Raw genomic sequence first — 13,704 nt, 5'->3', positions numbered from 1 at the left:
ATTTTGAGCTCTCTGTTGATATGTGCAGATGTAATTTATTATACTTCATTGCTGTGAGTATTTTGATTCATAAGTATGCCACTTCTTTCTAATCAGTTTCCTGTTGATGACAGTTGGGTTATTTCCTGATTTATTTATTTATTTATTTATTTTTTGAGACAGAGTCTCGCTCTGTCGCCCAGGCTGGAGTGCAGTGGCGCGATCTCGGCTCACTGCAAACTCCGCCTCCCGGGTTCACGCCATTCTCCTGCCTCAGCCTCCCGAGTAGCTGGGACTACAGGCGCCCGCCACCACGCCCGGCTAGTTTTTTGTATTTTTTAGTAGAGACGGGGTTTCACTGTGTTCGCCAGGATGGTCTCGATTTCCTGACCTCGTGATCCGCCCGTCTCGGCCTCCCAAAGTGCTGGGATTACAGTCTTGAGCCACCGCGCCCGGCCTATTTCCTGATATTTTTAACCGTAATTATTTACTTTCACAACGTAGTCTCCTAGTGCCAATAGTATTTAACACTAGAATTAGTCTGGTTTTTATGAACCTTGGCAGTGTAGGCTGAGTCTTTTTTCCCCACTTCTGTTGACTGTCTGTTCACCGTTGTCATGTTTCGGGGTTGTAGAACATCACACGTCGTGTTGCTTTTCATCCCGGCAGGCAGTCCTTGATGGAGATGCAGAGTCGTCATGGGGCGAGAACAAGTGACCCCGACCAGCAGGCTTACCTTGTTCAAAGAGGTAAGTCCTGTGTGATCCTGGCTTTCCAGGGAATAGCTATCCTATGAAAAAGATGCTTGAAGAAAACTTCCACTTCATTCTCTACAATGGATTCCAAATCAAGGCACCAAAAATACAGCACCCGTCAGTCTCATTTCCACAGCTCTCCTATCTCCCTCCATTACCCACCAAATCCCGACCAGACCCTTCACCCTGCCAGAGGGTGCCTGGCACAGCCACACTTTTTCTTTTTTTTTTTTTTTTGAGACAGAATCTCGCTCTGTTGTCCAGGCTGGAGTGCAATGGCGAGATCTCGGCTCACTGAAACCTCTGCTTCCTGGGTTCCAGCGATTCTTCTTCCTCAGCCTCCTGAGTAGCTGGAATTACAGGTGTGCGTTGCCACACCCTGCTAATTTTTGTATTTTTAATAGAGATGGGGTTTCACCGTGTTGGCCAGGCTGGTCTTGAACTCCTGACCTCAACTGATCTGCCTGCCTCGGCCTCCCAAAGCACCAGGATTACAGGCGCGAGCCACTGTGCCCGGCCTACAGCCACACTTTTAAACCGTGTCTCCCTCTGTTCTCTTACAGATATTAGCCAGACTAAATCATCCCCTTGAACTTGTCCTAAGAGCCTGTATTTGCTTGTATTTGTGCCCTTCACATAGACGCCCTTTTCTTATGCATATTCCTGTCTTCCTCCAGTCTCTTTCTGGTGACCTCTGACCCCATCTTTAAAATCTATTTCAAACTCCATCTCCATGAACTGTTTCCATTTTGAACTTCCAAAGTACTTTATTCCTCTATGTTGGTATCGATCTGCTGTTTTACAGGTGTTTTTGTGTTCTAGGTAGATATTTAAGTACTTTATTTTTATTTCTGTTTTTATTTTGAGACAGGGTCCTACTCTCTTGCCCAGGCTGGAGTGCAGTGGCATGGCCGTGGCTCACTGCAACCTCCACCTCTGGGGTTCTAGCGATTCTCCTGCCTCAGCCTCCCAAGTAGCTGGGATTACAGGTGCACGCCACCACGCCTGACTAATTTTGTATTTTCAGTTGAGACAGAGTTTTGCCATGTTGGCCAGGCTGGTCTTGAACTCCTGACCTTAGGTGATCCACCCACCCCAGAGAGGTCTCCCAGAACAGAATGTACCTTCTCAGAAGCAGAGGCAATGGTTTCATTTATTCAGCAGATACTTTTGAGTCCTTCAGGATGTGCAAGACGCTCTGCTTATGCTGGGAGTCAGACAGCAGAGGCAGCCCCAGATCCTGACCCCTCTTCTCTGGCAGTGAGGTGATTAGAAAGCTCCCTGCTTTAGAAATCATGCTTTATGATTAATACATATAACTTCAGAAATGCTTCTTAAGGCTGCTGAACACAATCTCAAATATTCATACATGTTACTACATCCAAGTAATGTACTTAGAAGCAAATAAAGGTTGTCTCCAAAAACAAACATTTTGAGGGCCAAACCAAAGTCTATGCTGAGACCAAAAAACCAAGATGGTTTGCGTTGGTCCAGAAAGATCAGAACAGAGAGATGCCTGGGAACCAGAAATAATTTCCTGCAGTTTGTATGGATCCAGGACTTAGCTAGAGTCAGGGCTTATTTCAGACATGTTGTGATTGAGGCTTGAACCTCAGTACTACTCCAAAACTTGGGGAAATGACAGGGTGCGTTGTTCCGTCATTCCTCCTTGTTAAATTTACGTAGATAACTCCTGTTCATTCTCAAGGCCCCTCTCAAGTTAATCGGTCTCATCTAGGAGGACTTCCTGCACCGAGATCTAAACTAGGGGCCCTTCCCTTTCTCCCATGGACGCCCTTGCACCTAACCTGGCTAACACTCGTGCCTAACACCTTGCCACGCCACTGCTGCCACATCTCCTGCCTGGCTTCTCCACCACGTCTGTCTCCCAGCACATGGCAGTGTCTCTATACATCCCAGAGGACTCAAAAGTGTCTGCTGAACAAATGAGATGATTGCCTCTGCTTCTGGGAAGGTACACTCTGTTCTAGGAGACCTCTCCTGGGCTCTGTGGATTTCTTTCTCCACATTCCCTCCCTCTTTTGCTTATATCCTCATTTATCCCTTTTCTTCTCTCAGATATCCTAGTATTTATTAGAACATGCATTGTCCTGTACCTAGAACTGAAACCATGTATTTTCACATACCTTGAAACTGGAATACAGTTTAAATCCTAAAAGAATGCACCAATACACCTGTAATCCCGGTACATGGGAGATTGAGATGGGAGGATCAGTTGAGGCCAGGAGTTCAGAACCAGCCTGGGCAACATAGTGAGATCCCATCCCTACAAAAATTTTAAAAACTAGCCTGCTGTGGTGGCATGTGCCTATAGTCCCAGCTATTCAGGAAGCTGAGGCAGGAGGGTCACTGGATCCCAGGAGTTAGAGGTTGCAGTGAGCTACAATTGTGCCACTGCACTCTAGCCTGGGAGACAGAGTGAGACTCCATCTGTCAAGAAAAAAAAAAGAAAAGAAAAGAAAAAAAATCCTAAAGCAGGCCAGGCACGGTGGCTCACGCCAGTAATCCCAGCACTTTGGGAGGCTGAGGTGGGCGGATCATGAGGTCAGGAGTTCAAGACCAGTCTGGCCAACATGGCAAAACTCCATCTCTACTAAAAATACAAAAATTAGCTGGGCGTGGTGGTGCACACCTGTAATCCCGGCTACTCAGGAGGCCAAGGCAGGAGGATCACTTGAAGCCGGGAGGCGGAGGTTGCAGTGAGCCAAGATCGTGCCACTGCACTCCAGCCTGGATGACAGCGAGACTCTGTCTCGAAGAAAAAAAAAAAAATCCTAAAATAATAGGGAAGCAGGTATCATTTGGAGAGATTTTTCTTTATATGCATCATGATGACTTTAGTTAAAGACCAAACACCTGGGCTCATGTCCCACTACATATTGAATACAAAGTTGAACTGATGTTAAAATTCACCGTCTGTTCTTCAAGTGAAACAAACAACACTGCCTGCAAAATGGAACTAATGGAATGATACTTAATTTCCTACTTACTCACAGGAACTGAGGACAGGGACTGGCAGCAACAGCGGAATATTCCGATTCATTCCTGCCCCAAGTGTGGAGAGGTTCTGCCTGACATCGACACGCTACAGATTCACGTGATGGACTGCATCATTTAGGTGTTGATGTGTCACCTCCCCAAAACTGTTGGTAAATGTCAGATTTTTTCCTCCAAGAGTTGTCCTTCTGTGTTATTTGTTTTTCACTCAAATATTTTACCTCATTATTATTGTTTTAAAAGAAAGAAAACAGTCCGGGTGCGCTGGCTCATGCCTGTAATCCCAGCACTTTGGGAGACCGAGGTGGGTGGATCACTTGGGGTCAGGAGTTTGAGACCAGCCTGGCCAACATGGTAAAACTCTGTCTCTACCAAAATTACAAAAATTAGCCGAGCATGGTGGTGGACGCCTGTAGTCCCAGCTACTTGGGAGGTTGAGGCAGGAGAATCGCTTGAACCTGGGAAGTGGAGGTTGCAGTGAGCCCAGACGACACCACTGCACGCCAGCCTGGGTGACAGAGCGCAACTCCGCCTCAAAAAAAAAAAAAAAAAAGAAAAGAAAAGAAAACGTACCTGTTCTACGTAGAACACCTTTGGTGGAGTTCTATCAACTCGCAAAGTAAAATCCTTACCTACCACTCTTCTGATGATAACTTTAGTATTTTTTATGTTTGGTTGATGCCAGCAGCTGCACTGCTCATGCAGTTAGCTAGCATGTGACATCATGCAACAAAGTTCATGTAGTTAGATGGAAGAAACCTCACTGATTAATTTTAAGAACCTTTTAGGGATGCAGGAACAATGAAGTGGCCACAGATTTAATCAAGAAAAATGTTTTTGAAGCATTTTAAAAAATGAACTATATTGTTATGTTTCTTCATTTAAAATGGATCTATTGGAGGTTATGTGTGTATGTTGTAGTTTTATTTGCAGCCACAATAATTGTACCGAAGTTTTCACAGAGGCACTGTGAGGCTTTACTTAATGTCACCACAAGTGAAAAAATATTGGCATCGATGAAATAGATAACATTGACCTCACTGGATCTCTTTACCCATTCACAGTGTAAAGAAGTTACCTTCATTCTTTCATTGTACCTGCAGGCCTATGGGCTTGTAGAGTAGATAATTAATTTCTAAAAAGAACAGCTGCCTATTTTCTTCCTAGGTTAGGTTATATCTTCATAATCACAAGAATTAGTGATTGCAAAATAAAATTTTGCTTATGAATCTTTTACATTGTTTATATATGATTAATATCATCATGTGTATATTTTCTGTATTAAACTCATTTGGCTTCCTTTAAGCTGAATACTTAGTCATATATCTTTCATTAGTTCTATGAATATGAGCAAATCCCTTTACTAGAGCCCATTATGTGCTGTTTGAATTAGAAGTCATCCTTGCTGAGAAGGTGAATAGGTAGGGATTTGCCTTGTTTTGTAAGTCTACAATTTGCCAGGAGTGAATAACACTGGACCAGGTGTAAAAGTAAACAGTGTATTTATGCATTGAGATACTAAAGCATTTAAGAGAAAATTAAAAGATCTCTTTTGTTTAAATTTGTCCTAAGAATCTCTCCTAGACAAACTTGACTATACACACACACTTCAATAAGAATCAAAATAGTTCATTATATCTTCATGCCGAGAGAACACATGATACAAATTCAACAGCAATTTCGATTAAACAAGTCCCCTATCACACCTCAGGGAGAATATTTGTTAAAGACATTTCTAAAGTAACTCTGACATTTTTACTTTTCTTTGTTATGGTTTCTAATGTAAATTTTTTCCCTTATCATCTTACACTGGAGGAAATATATTTCTATAGTCTCCTAAATAGAGAAGGAAACCAAATGGTTTCACATTTAAAGTTGTTGGACATAATTCTTTTACTTTGTTCAAGTTGAAATATCCAGCCAATCCAGCTCTGAAATAATAACATGAATGGACTTATTAAGCTTGTGACCAAATCGTTTGTTTAATAGTTGGAAGAATTACAAATGAAGGCAATTTCATGTAGTCAGTTTAAATTAAGGCTGTTGTTTCCAGCTTGGAAAATAGCTTATAAACTCTGTGCACATCTTACCTCATTTATTTAGTCTGATATCCCTTCAAAGTCTCTGTTCCATGTGACCAGTTAACTATACCTCCTAGGAATTTTGTGTCTGTGTGTGGTAAAAACACATAGTTGAAGATTACACTCTTAACAAGTTTGTGTCTATCCTGGATGGTATTGTTAACTGTGTGTACATTGTTGTTCAGCAGATCTCTAGAACTTTTTCATCCTGCATGAATGAAACTCTCCACCCATTGAACTGAGCCCCCATTCTCCCCTCCCCAGTCCCTGGCAACCACCACTCTCCTTTCTGCTTCTATGAGTTTCACTAATTTACATACCTCCCATAAGTGGAATTACATAGTATTTTTCCTTCTGTAACTGACTTATTTCATTTAACATAGCTCCCTCACTCAAAGCATAACTTCCTGGATGAAGGTTTCAGGCAAAAGCACCTGGAAAATCAGGCCTTTGCCACTCATTTTCCCCTTACTACCCTCCCCCCAGGCCCCTGGTCCCGTGCCTCCACCTGCTGAGCACCGTTCCATTTGCCGACACTCTCGTGTTATCCTGGGAAACATAAGGTAGAAGAGCCATGGGGACTCTGCTCGAGGGTGGTATAAGGTATTTGAAAGCAAGCCTCTTCATTAACCCAATCCACATCACAGAGAGGCAACGTGGGTGCCCCTAGCCCAATGGCCGGGCTATTTGCTACACAATAATAGATTTCTTGTAAACCGTCAGCCTTCTGAGTAGCGGGTACCACAGGCTATTTTTTAAAAGAATTTTTTTGTAGAAATGGGGTCTCACAATGCTTCTCAGGCTGGTCTCAAATTTCTAGGCTCAAGCAGTCCTCCCGCCTCAGCCTCCCAAAGTGCTAGGATTATTGGTGTGAGAGGAATCCCTTTCTCCCCTTGAAGATAAATCAAGCGGTGATGAAGTCCCTAAGCTTTATTTGCCTAGGAAAGTCTATTTCTCTTTCATTTTTGAAGGACAGTTTGACTGGACATAGTATGTCTTACTTGGCAGTTTGTCTCCTTCTGCACTGAATATATTATCTCACTCCCTTCTGGCCATCTGGCAAGGTTTCTGCTATGAAATCCACTGTTTTATGAAGGATCCCTTGTTCGTGACAAGTTGCTTTTTGATTTTGAAATGACTCAGTGTGGATATCTTTGGGTTCATTCTAGTTGGAGTCCTTTGGAATTCTCAAATCTGGATGTCTGTGTTCTCCCCCAGATTTGGGAAATTTTGAGCCATTATTATTATTATTATTATTATTTTTTTTTTTTTTTTTTGAGAAGGCGTCTCGCTCTGTCTCCCAGGCTGGAGTGCAGTGGCACGATCTCGGCTCACTGCAAGCTTCGCCTCCCGGGTTCACGCCATTCTCCTGCCTCAGCCTCCCGAGTAGCTGGGACTACAGGCGCCCGCCACCACGCCCGGCTAGTTTTTTTGTATTTTTTAGTAGAGACGTGGTTTCACCGTGTTAGCCAGGATGATCTCGATCTCCTGACCTCGTGATCCGCCCGTCTCGGCCTCCCAAAGTGCTGGGATTACAGGCTTGAGCCACCGCGCCCGGCCGAGCCATTATTTTTTTAAAGAAGCTTTCTGTCCCTTTTTCTATTTCTTCTTAAATTCCCATAGTGTTTATATTGGTCCAGTTACTGGTGTCCCAGAAGTTCCTTAGACTTTTATCATTTTTAAATTATTTTTCCTTTTTGATCCACTGACTGGATCATTTCAGATAACCTGTCTCTGAGTTTACTCTTTCTTCTGCTTTGTCAAATCTGCTGTTGAACCCCTCTAATAAATTTTTCAATTTACTCTTCACTGCCAACATTTCTGTTTGGTTCTTTTTTATACTCTCTTTATGGATACTCTCATTTTGTTCATACATCATTTTCCTGAGCTCACTGAACATCTTTTGAATTTTTTTCAGGTTATTATTCATAGACCATTAGTTCTTGGGATCAGTCTCTAGAGATTTCATTTGCCTCTTTGGGCCATATTCTCACATGTTTCTTCATGTGTCTTGTGATTTTGTGTTGGGATCCATGTATTTGAAAAATAACTGTGTCTTCCAGTCTTTAGGGACTGACTTCATACAGGGAAAGATCTTTACTGATCATCTTGGCTAGAGATTCTGGGATCTCCCCGACCTCTTCCATAGATCCATCCCTCCAGACCTGTGCATGCCAATGTTCAAGTAGATTTGCTGGTCTCTTTTTTCAGAATCTGTAGCCTCTTGTTCCTTCTGGTGTCTGCCGGCAGCACTGCGTATTTTCTGGAGCTGCCACAAGCCATCCAGCACTCCTTATCTTATTCTCAGCAGCCTCCAGATCTCTCTCTAGAGCATTCCAGGTTCTGTCAAAACTCTAAGTTGGGCAAGATAGAACCAGTTCCCTGATAAGCCCCTTAAAAGCCAGAACATCGGACACACGCTCCACTAGTCTCGTTCCCTCCACAAGGGAGAGGCTGGCTGAGCCTCTTGATACAGACTGGCTGAGCTGTATCAACCTCTGTATGCTATACCATGAGTCCTGGAGCAGTAGCAGGTCAGGTCACCCAGCTCTCTCTCTTTCCTAGTGCCCCCCCACCCAGGCATCTACAGTATGCTGTGTTCTATCAGCACTCCAAGACAAAATAGAAACGAGTCCCTCAGACAGCCTCCCAAAAGGGCAGAATGTTGGACACACTTTGCTCTTCTCTTTTCCACTATATAGGAGAGGCCGCCAAGATGTATTGGCCTCTGTTGGACTGCAGATCCTCTACAGCAGCAGCAAGCTGCCACGCTGTTATTCTCAGTAGTCTCCAGGCGTCTATGGTTTATCAAGCCTTTCAGTGCTCAGGACAAGAGAAACAGTCCCCTGGGAAACCCCCTGAAAAACTGGAAATTGGATTCAGGCTCCAACTCTCCCTCCCCAGGGAAAGCCAAGAGTCAGGTGTTTTCTCCCACTTGTTTCACACTGAGCTGGGGCAATGGGGATGGTGACAGAGTACATGCCAGTCCCAGTCTCCTCTTTTGTTCTGAGTGGTCCCTAGACTGGTGCCTTTTTCAGTCAGTTCCTGAATTTAGGCAAGATAGAAACGAATCCCTCAGACAGCCCCCTGAAAAGTCTGCACATTGGGCATAGGCATTAGTCTTCTCTTTGCCTCCCCAGGAAGAGCTCAGGAGCTGGGAGCTTTCTCCTGATTGTGCCACACTGAGCCATAGGAGGTGCTATGGCAAGGGGGTGTCACGAGTTCTCCTACATAGCTGGTTTCATGCTCATCTGGAGTGGAGGAGCCTGTTAACTATTTTCTTGATTTCTCACAAAGGGAATTCATCCATGTATTGTTGAACCAGTGTCTTCCCGGCGGGGAAGGAGGGCCTGGGGCTTCCTCTTCTGCCATCTCTCTTTTGTAAATGCTGCCGATTTTCCTTCCTTCCTTCCTTCCTTCCTTCCTTCCTTCCTTCCTTCCTTCCTTTCTCTCTCTCTCTCTCTTTTTTTTTTTTTTTTTTTTTTTTAGCAGGATAAATGTTCAACTTTAACTGGAAAAGAAAAGGAGATGACTTTTAGTCTGATACTTATAATGCAATATTATTTGCAATTCTGTATAAATAGATTTCAGAAACTTCGATTTCAAATCCCAGTTAAAGAGAGGAAAATTACGGGAAGGAACTGCAGTTCCAAATTTTTCCTTTCAGGGCAGTCAATCAAATTAGCTTTTTAACTAAAAGTAAGATTTCAACTATCTAACTATATCAGAAAAACAGAGTACCTGTGTTTGATTTTGGGTAGTCAAGCCAAGCTTCCTTGCAAATCATCCACATGCATCTTCATCTCTTTCCACTACTTCTCTTTTGTCTCTCTTCCTGCATCTACTGAAACTGTAGGCCAGGTGCAGTGGCTCATGCCTGTAATCCCAGCACTTTGGAAGGCAGAGGTGGGTGGATCACCTGAGGTCAGGGGTTCGAGACCAGCCTGGCCAACGTGGTGAAACCCCATCTCGACTAAAAATGCGAAAATTAGCCGAGTGTGGTGGCATGCACCTGTAATCCCAGCTATTTGGGAGGCTGGCCGAGGCAGGTGAATCGCTTGAACTTAGGAGATGGAGGTGCAAAGAGCCGAGATCGTGCCACTGCACTCCATCTTGGGTGACAGAGCAAAACTCTGTCTCAAAAAAAAAAAGAAAAAGAAAAAGAAACTGTAATTACTGAGGCACACTCTAGTTCTGTCAATTCCTTTTCATTTGGCTTTCTGGATGAAGATAGGAGCTGGAAGAAGACAGGTTAGGAGCTGGAAGAAGTCTTTATCTAATACATTTCTGGTTTCGCTTGACCCGAAGATGTTTTTGCAAGGCAAGGAGATGCCACTGGTTCTGGCTTTGGTTCTACTTGCTGGTTGAGGCTTCTGTTCAGCTGTGTGACATATCTGCATTTGAGGAAGCGAAAGTGCTGAAATGTAATCCACTTCTTATTGGCATTCCTAAAAACATGCCTGAACCTGTGAGGGGATTCCTGCATGGCTCTTCTTGCAAGATACCAGACACATCCTCCTACCTAACCTGTCAGGAGGCGTGAGGAGAGCATGTGAAGGGATATAGCCATAACACAAGAGACTGGCCACTCCTCAGATCCCCATGTCCCTCTGTCCTCACTGGCTGTTGGGTGCCACCATCTTCCTTCCCTACCCCTGTCCATGCTGTATTCTTGAAGTCTTATTAAATGGGAGCAATAGAAAGATTGGGAACTAGGAAATATGAATGAGCCAATGAAAATTTAACTGAGTTACAGCCAGGCACAGTGGCTTATGCCTGTAATCCCAGCACTTTGGGAGGTGGAGACAGGTGGATCACTTGAAGTCAGGTGTTTGAGTTGAGCCTGGCCAACATGGTGAAACCCTGTCTCTACTAAAAATACAAAAATTAGCCAGGTATGCTTGTGCACACTTGTAATCCCAGCTATGTGAGAGGCTGAGGTGGGAGGATCACTTGAACCCAGGAGGTGGAGGTTTCAGTGAGCTGAGAGCCAAGATTGCATCACTGCATTCCAGCCTGGGTGACAGAGTGAGACTGTCTCAAAAAAAAAAAAAGCAAAAAAAAATTTAACACAATTATTTTAAAATATTATCTTAAACTTTTATATTTGAAAATAACTTTGGCCGGGCGTGGTGGCTCAAGCCTGTAATCCCAGCACTCTGGGAGGCCGAGATGGGTGGATCGCAATGTCAGGAGATCGAGACCATCCTGGCTAACACGGTGAAACCCCGTCTCTACTAAAAAATACAAAAAAACTAGCCAGGCGTGGTGGCGGGCGCCTGTAGTCCCAGCTACTTGGGAGGCTGAGGCAGGAGAATGGCGTAAACCTGGGAGGCGGAGCTTGCAGTGAGCCAAGATCTGGCCACTACACTGCAGCCTGGGAGACAGAGCAAGACTCCGTCTCAAAAAAAAAAAAAAAAAAAAAAAGACAAAGCCCTGTCTTAAAGAAAATAACTTTGACTCAGTCTGAGTGAGGAGCTGAGAAGTCATCATTCCTGTTCTCACAGCAAGAAAAAGGCTGAACAAATTGCATATCAACAACTCTTTTTAAGTCTGTCAGTGAATTGAGCTTGCAGGGCAAACCACTATCCCCAAAACTGGAAAGACAGGATAATACAGAGAGTTGCAGGATTACCAGATCCGAAGCTCAGAAGCAGAAACCCCCACTGGAGCCAGTGCCACGGTAGAAAAACGTAAGCTAGCTTAATTGGTGAATGGCTGGAAGTTCCGTGTGGACAAGCTTGAGAGTTGGAAACCCCTGGAGGGCCAAGTCTCAGAACTCTTATACTTTTGTGATTTTCACCTCCAGGAGTCTTGCCAGATTCTCAAGTGAAGACTGGAGAAAAATTCCCTCATGCCTCTGGGTGGGAGTAGCCATTTGGAAATATGGCAGAGCATTCTGTTCCTCTTAAAAAGGCCTAGTGTTAGAAGAAATTGTTTTATCAAACCCTGTTGACCTGGAGGAAGGGAAATATCCAACCCAGCCCTGCATAGGCTTCCTCCTGTCACCTAAGAGGGAGTGGGGAGAAACCTAAGATGTACTGTTGAAGGTCACAGCCTAGAGGCACAGGCTCACTGAAAGACTGAGACCTTCTTATCATAGGATTGTAGAATGTTTCTCCTCCCCTCTGCATTACCACCACATCAGTAGGGCTCCTGTATAATAACAGAGGGTTACAAATGAAAAAACTGTGTGTCTCTCATCTTATTTAAGAGGATATCTGTATGGAAACCCAAAGCAACAAGGAAGACAAAAACAGTAACTTCAGAGGAAATTTTAGCCTCTGATACTTGTGGAAAAAGCAAATAGTAAACACATCCTAACTCCTGGTCAAATAAATGTAAAACTTCACACTAAAGGCCTGTTTGCTCACATTCCTTTTAACCAGTGTATCTTGCCAGGCTTTCAACAAATATTGTAAGGCATCATAAAGACGAAAACACCCCACACCACTTGAAAAGACAGACCAAACATCAGAACCAGACTCAGTTATGACAGCTATGAGACTGGGTATTTAAAATAACTATGATTTATCCTCTAAGGGTTCGAATAGGAAAAGTGTTTAAAATGCAAGGAAAGATGCGTAATGTAAGGCAGAGATGGAAATTTTAAGAAAGGATAAAAAAGAAATACTAGAAATCAAAACATTGATGGAAATGAAGAGTGCTTCTGATGCACTCATCAATAGACTGGACGTGGCCAAGGAAAGAATCAGTGAGCTTGAAGAAATGTCAATAGAAACTTCTAAAACTGAAATGCACAGAGAAGAATAAATGAAAAGAACAGAATATTCAGGAACCGTGGGTTAATTATAAAAGTTATGCATATAATGGAAATACCAGAAGGAGAAGAAAACGAAGTATTTGAAGTAATAATGGCTGAGAATTTTCGAAAATTAATGACAGACACCAATCCACAGATCCAGGAAGCTCAGAAAATACCAAGCATGATAAATACAAAACCAAATCTATACCTAGGCATATCATATTCAAACTATAGAAAAGCAAAGACAGAGAAAATCTTGAAAGAAGCCAGAAAGGGGAAAAGCCTTACCTGTAGAGAGGAGCGAGAATAAGAACCATCAGACCTCTGTCCAGAAACCGTGCAAGCAAGAAGAGAATAAAGTGAAATAAATGTTGAGCGAGAACAACCACCAATTTAGAATTCTCTACATATGGACATTATCCTTCAAAAGTGATGGAGAAATAGACTTCTTCAAACAGTAATTAAGAGGATTTGGTGCCATTAGTTCTTCCCTTCCAAGAAATGTTAAAAGAAGTTCTTCAGGGTGAAGGAAACTGATACATATTAGTATAATTTATATGCTAAGAGAGGAGAGAAAATTATATAAAATGCTCAGTTGAAACCATAAAAGGCAGAAATACAGTGGAAAACAATAAAAAAAGATTAAAGGCAACAAATAGAAAATAATAAATATGGTAGACATTATTCCAGTTATATCAATAGTAACTTTAAACATCAGTAGTCTAAAGATATCAATTTTAAAAGAGACTGTTAGAGTGGATTAAAAAAAAAAAAAAAAAAAAAGACTAGGCCGGGCACGGGGGCTCACACCTGTAATCCCAACACTTTGGGAGGCCGAGACAGGTGGATCACGAGGTCTGGAGTTCAAGACCAGCCTGGCCAACATAGTGAAACCCTGTCTCTACTAAAAATACAAAAATTAGCCAGGCATGGTGGTGCACACCTGCAGTCTCAGCTACTGGGGAGGCTGAGGCAGGAGAATCACTTGAACTTGGGAGGCAGAGGTTGTGGTGAGCTAAGATCATGCCACTGTACTCCAGCGTGGGCAACAGAGTGGGACTCTATCTCAAAAAAAAAAAAAAAAAAAAAAAACAAGACCCAATTG

General features: G+C 43.2%; 1 protein-coding gene across 6 annotated transcripts in view; it reads left to right on the top strand.

The window, feature by feature from the left end:
* The window catches only part of LOC105490617 (optineurin), a 47,026-nt gene that overhangs the window by 32,661 nt on the left and 661 nt on the right, over window positions 1–13,704 (top strand). For 5 of the 6 annotated variants that reach the window (XM_011756419.3, XM_011756426.3, XM_071070481.1 and 2 more), the window contains 2 exons: window positions 649–728; window positions 3,752–3,929. In XM_011756419.3, the coding sequence (XP_011754721.1) occupies window positions 649–728; window positions 3,752–3,873 (202 nt within the window). In that variant the 3' untranslated portion in view covers window positions 3,874–3,929. Of the gene's footprint in view, window positions 1–648; window positions 729–3,751; window positions 3,930–13,704 lie in introns of those variants that run through there. The other variant, XM_011756420.3, reaches the window with a different exon arrangement.

This window comes from Macaca nemestrina, chromosome 9 (assembly GCF_043159975.1).
Source record: "Macaca nemestrina isolate mMacNem1 chromosome 9, mMacNem.hap1, whole genome shotgun sequence".
Lineage (NCBI taxonomy): Eukaryota > Metazoa > Chordata > Mammalia > Primates > Cercopithecidae > Macaca > Macaca nemestrina.
Note: the sequence above shows the minus strand (reverse complement) of the source record. Positions and strands in the feature narration are given on the sequence as shown.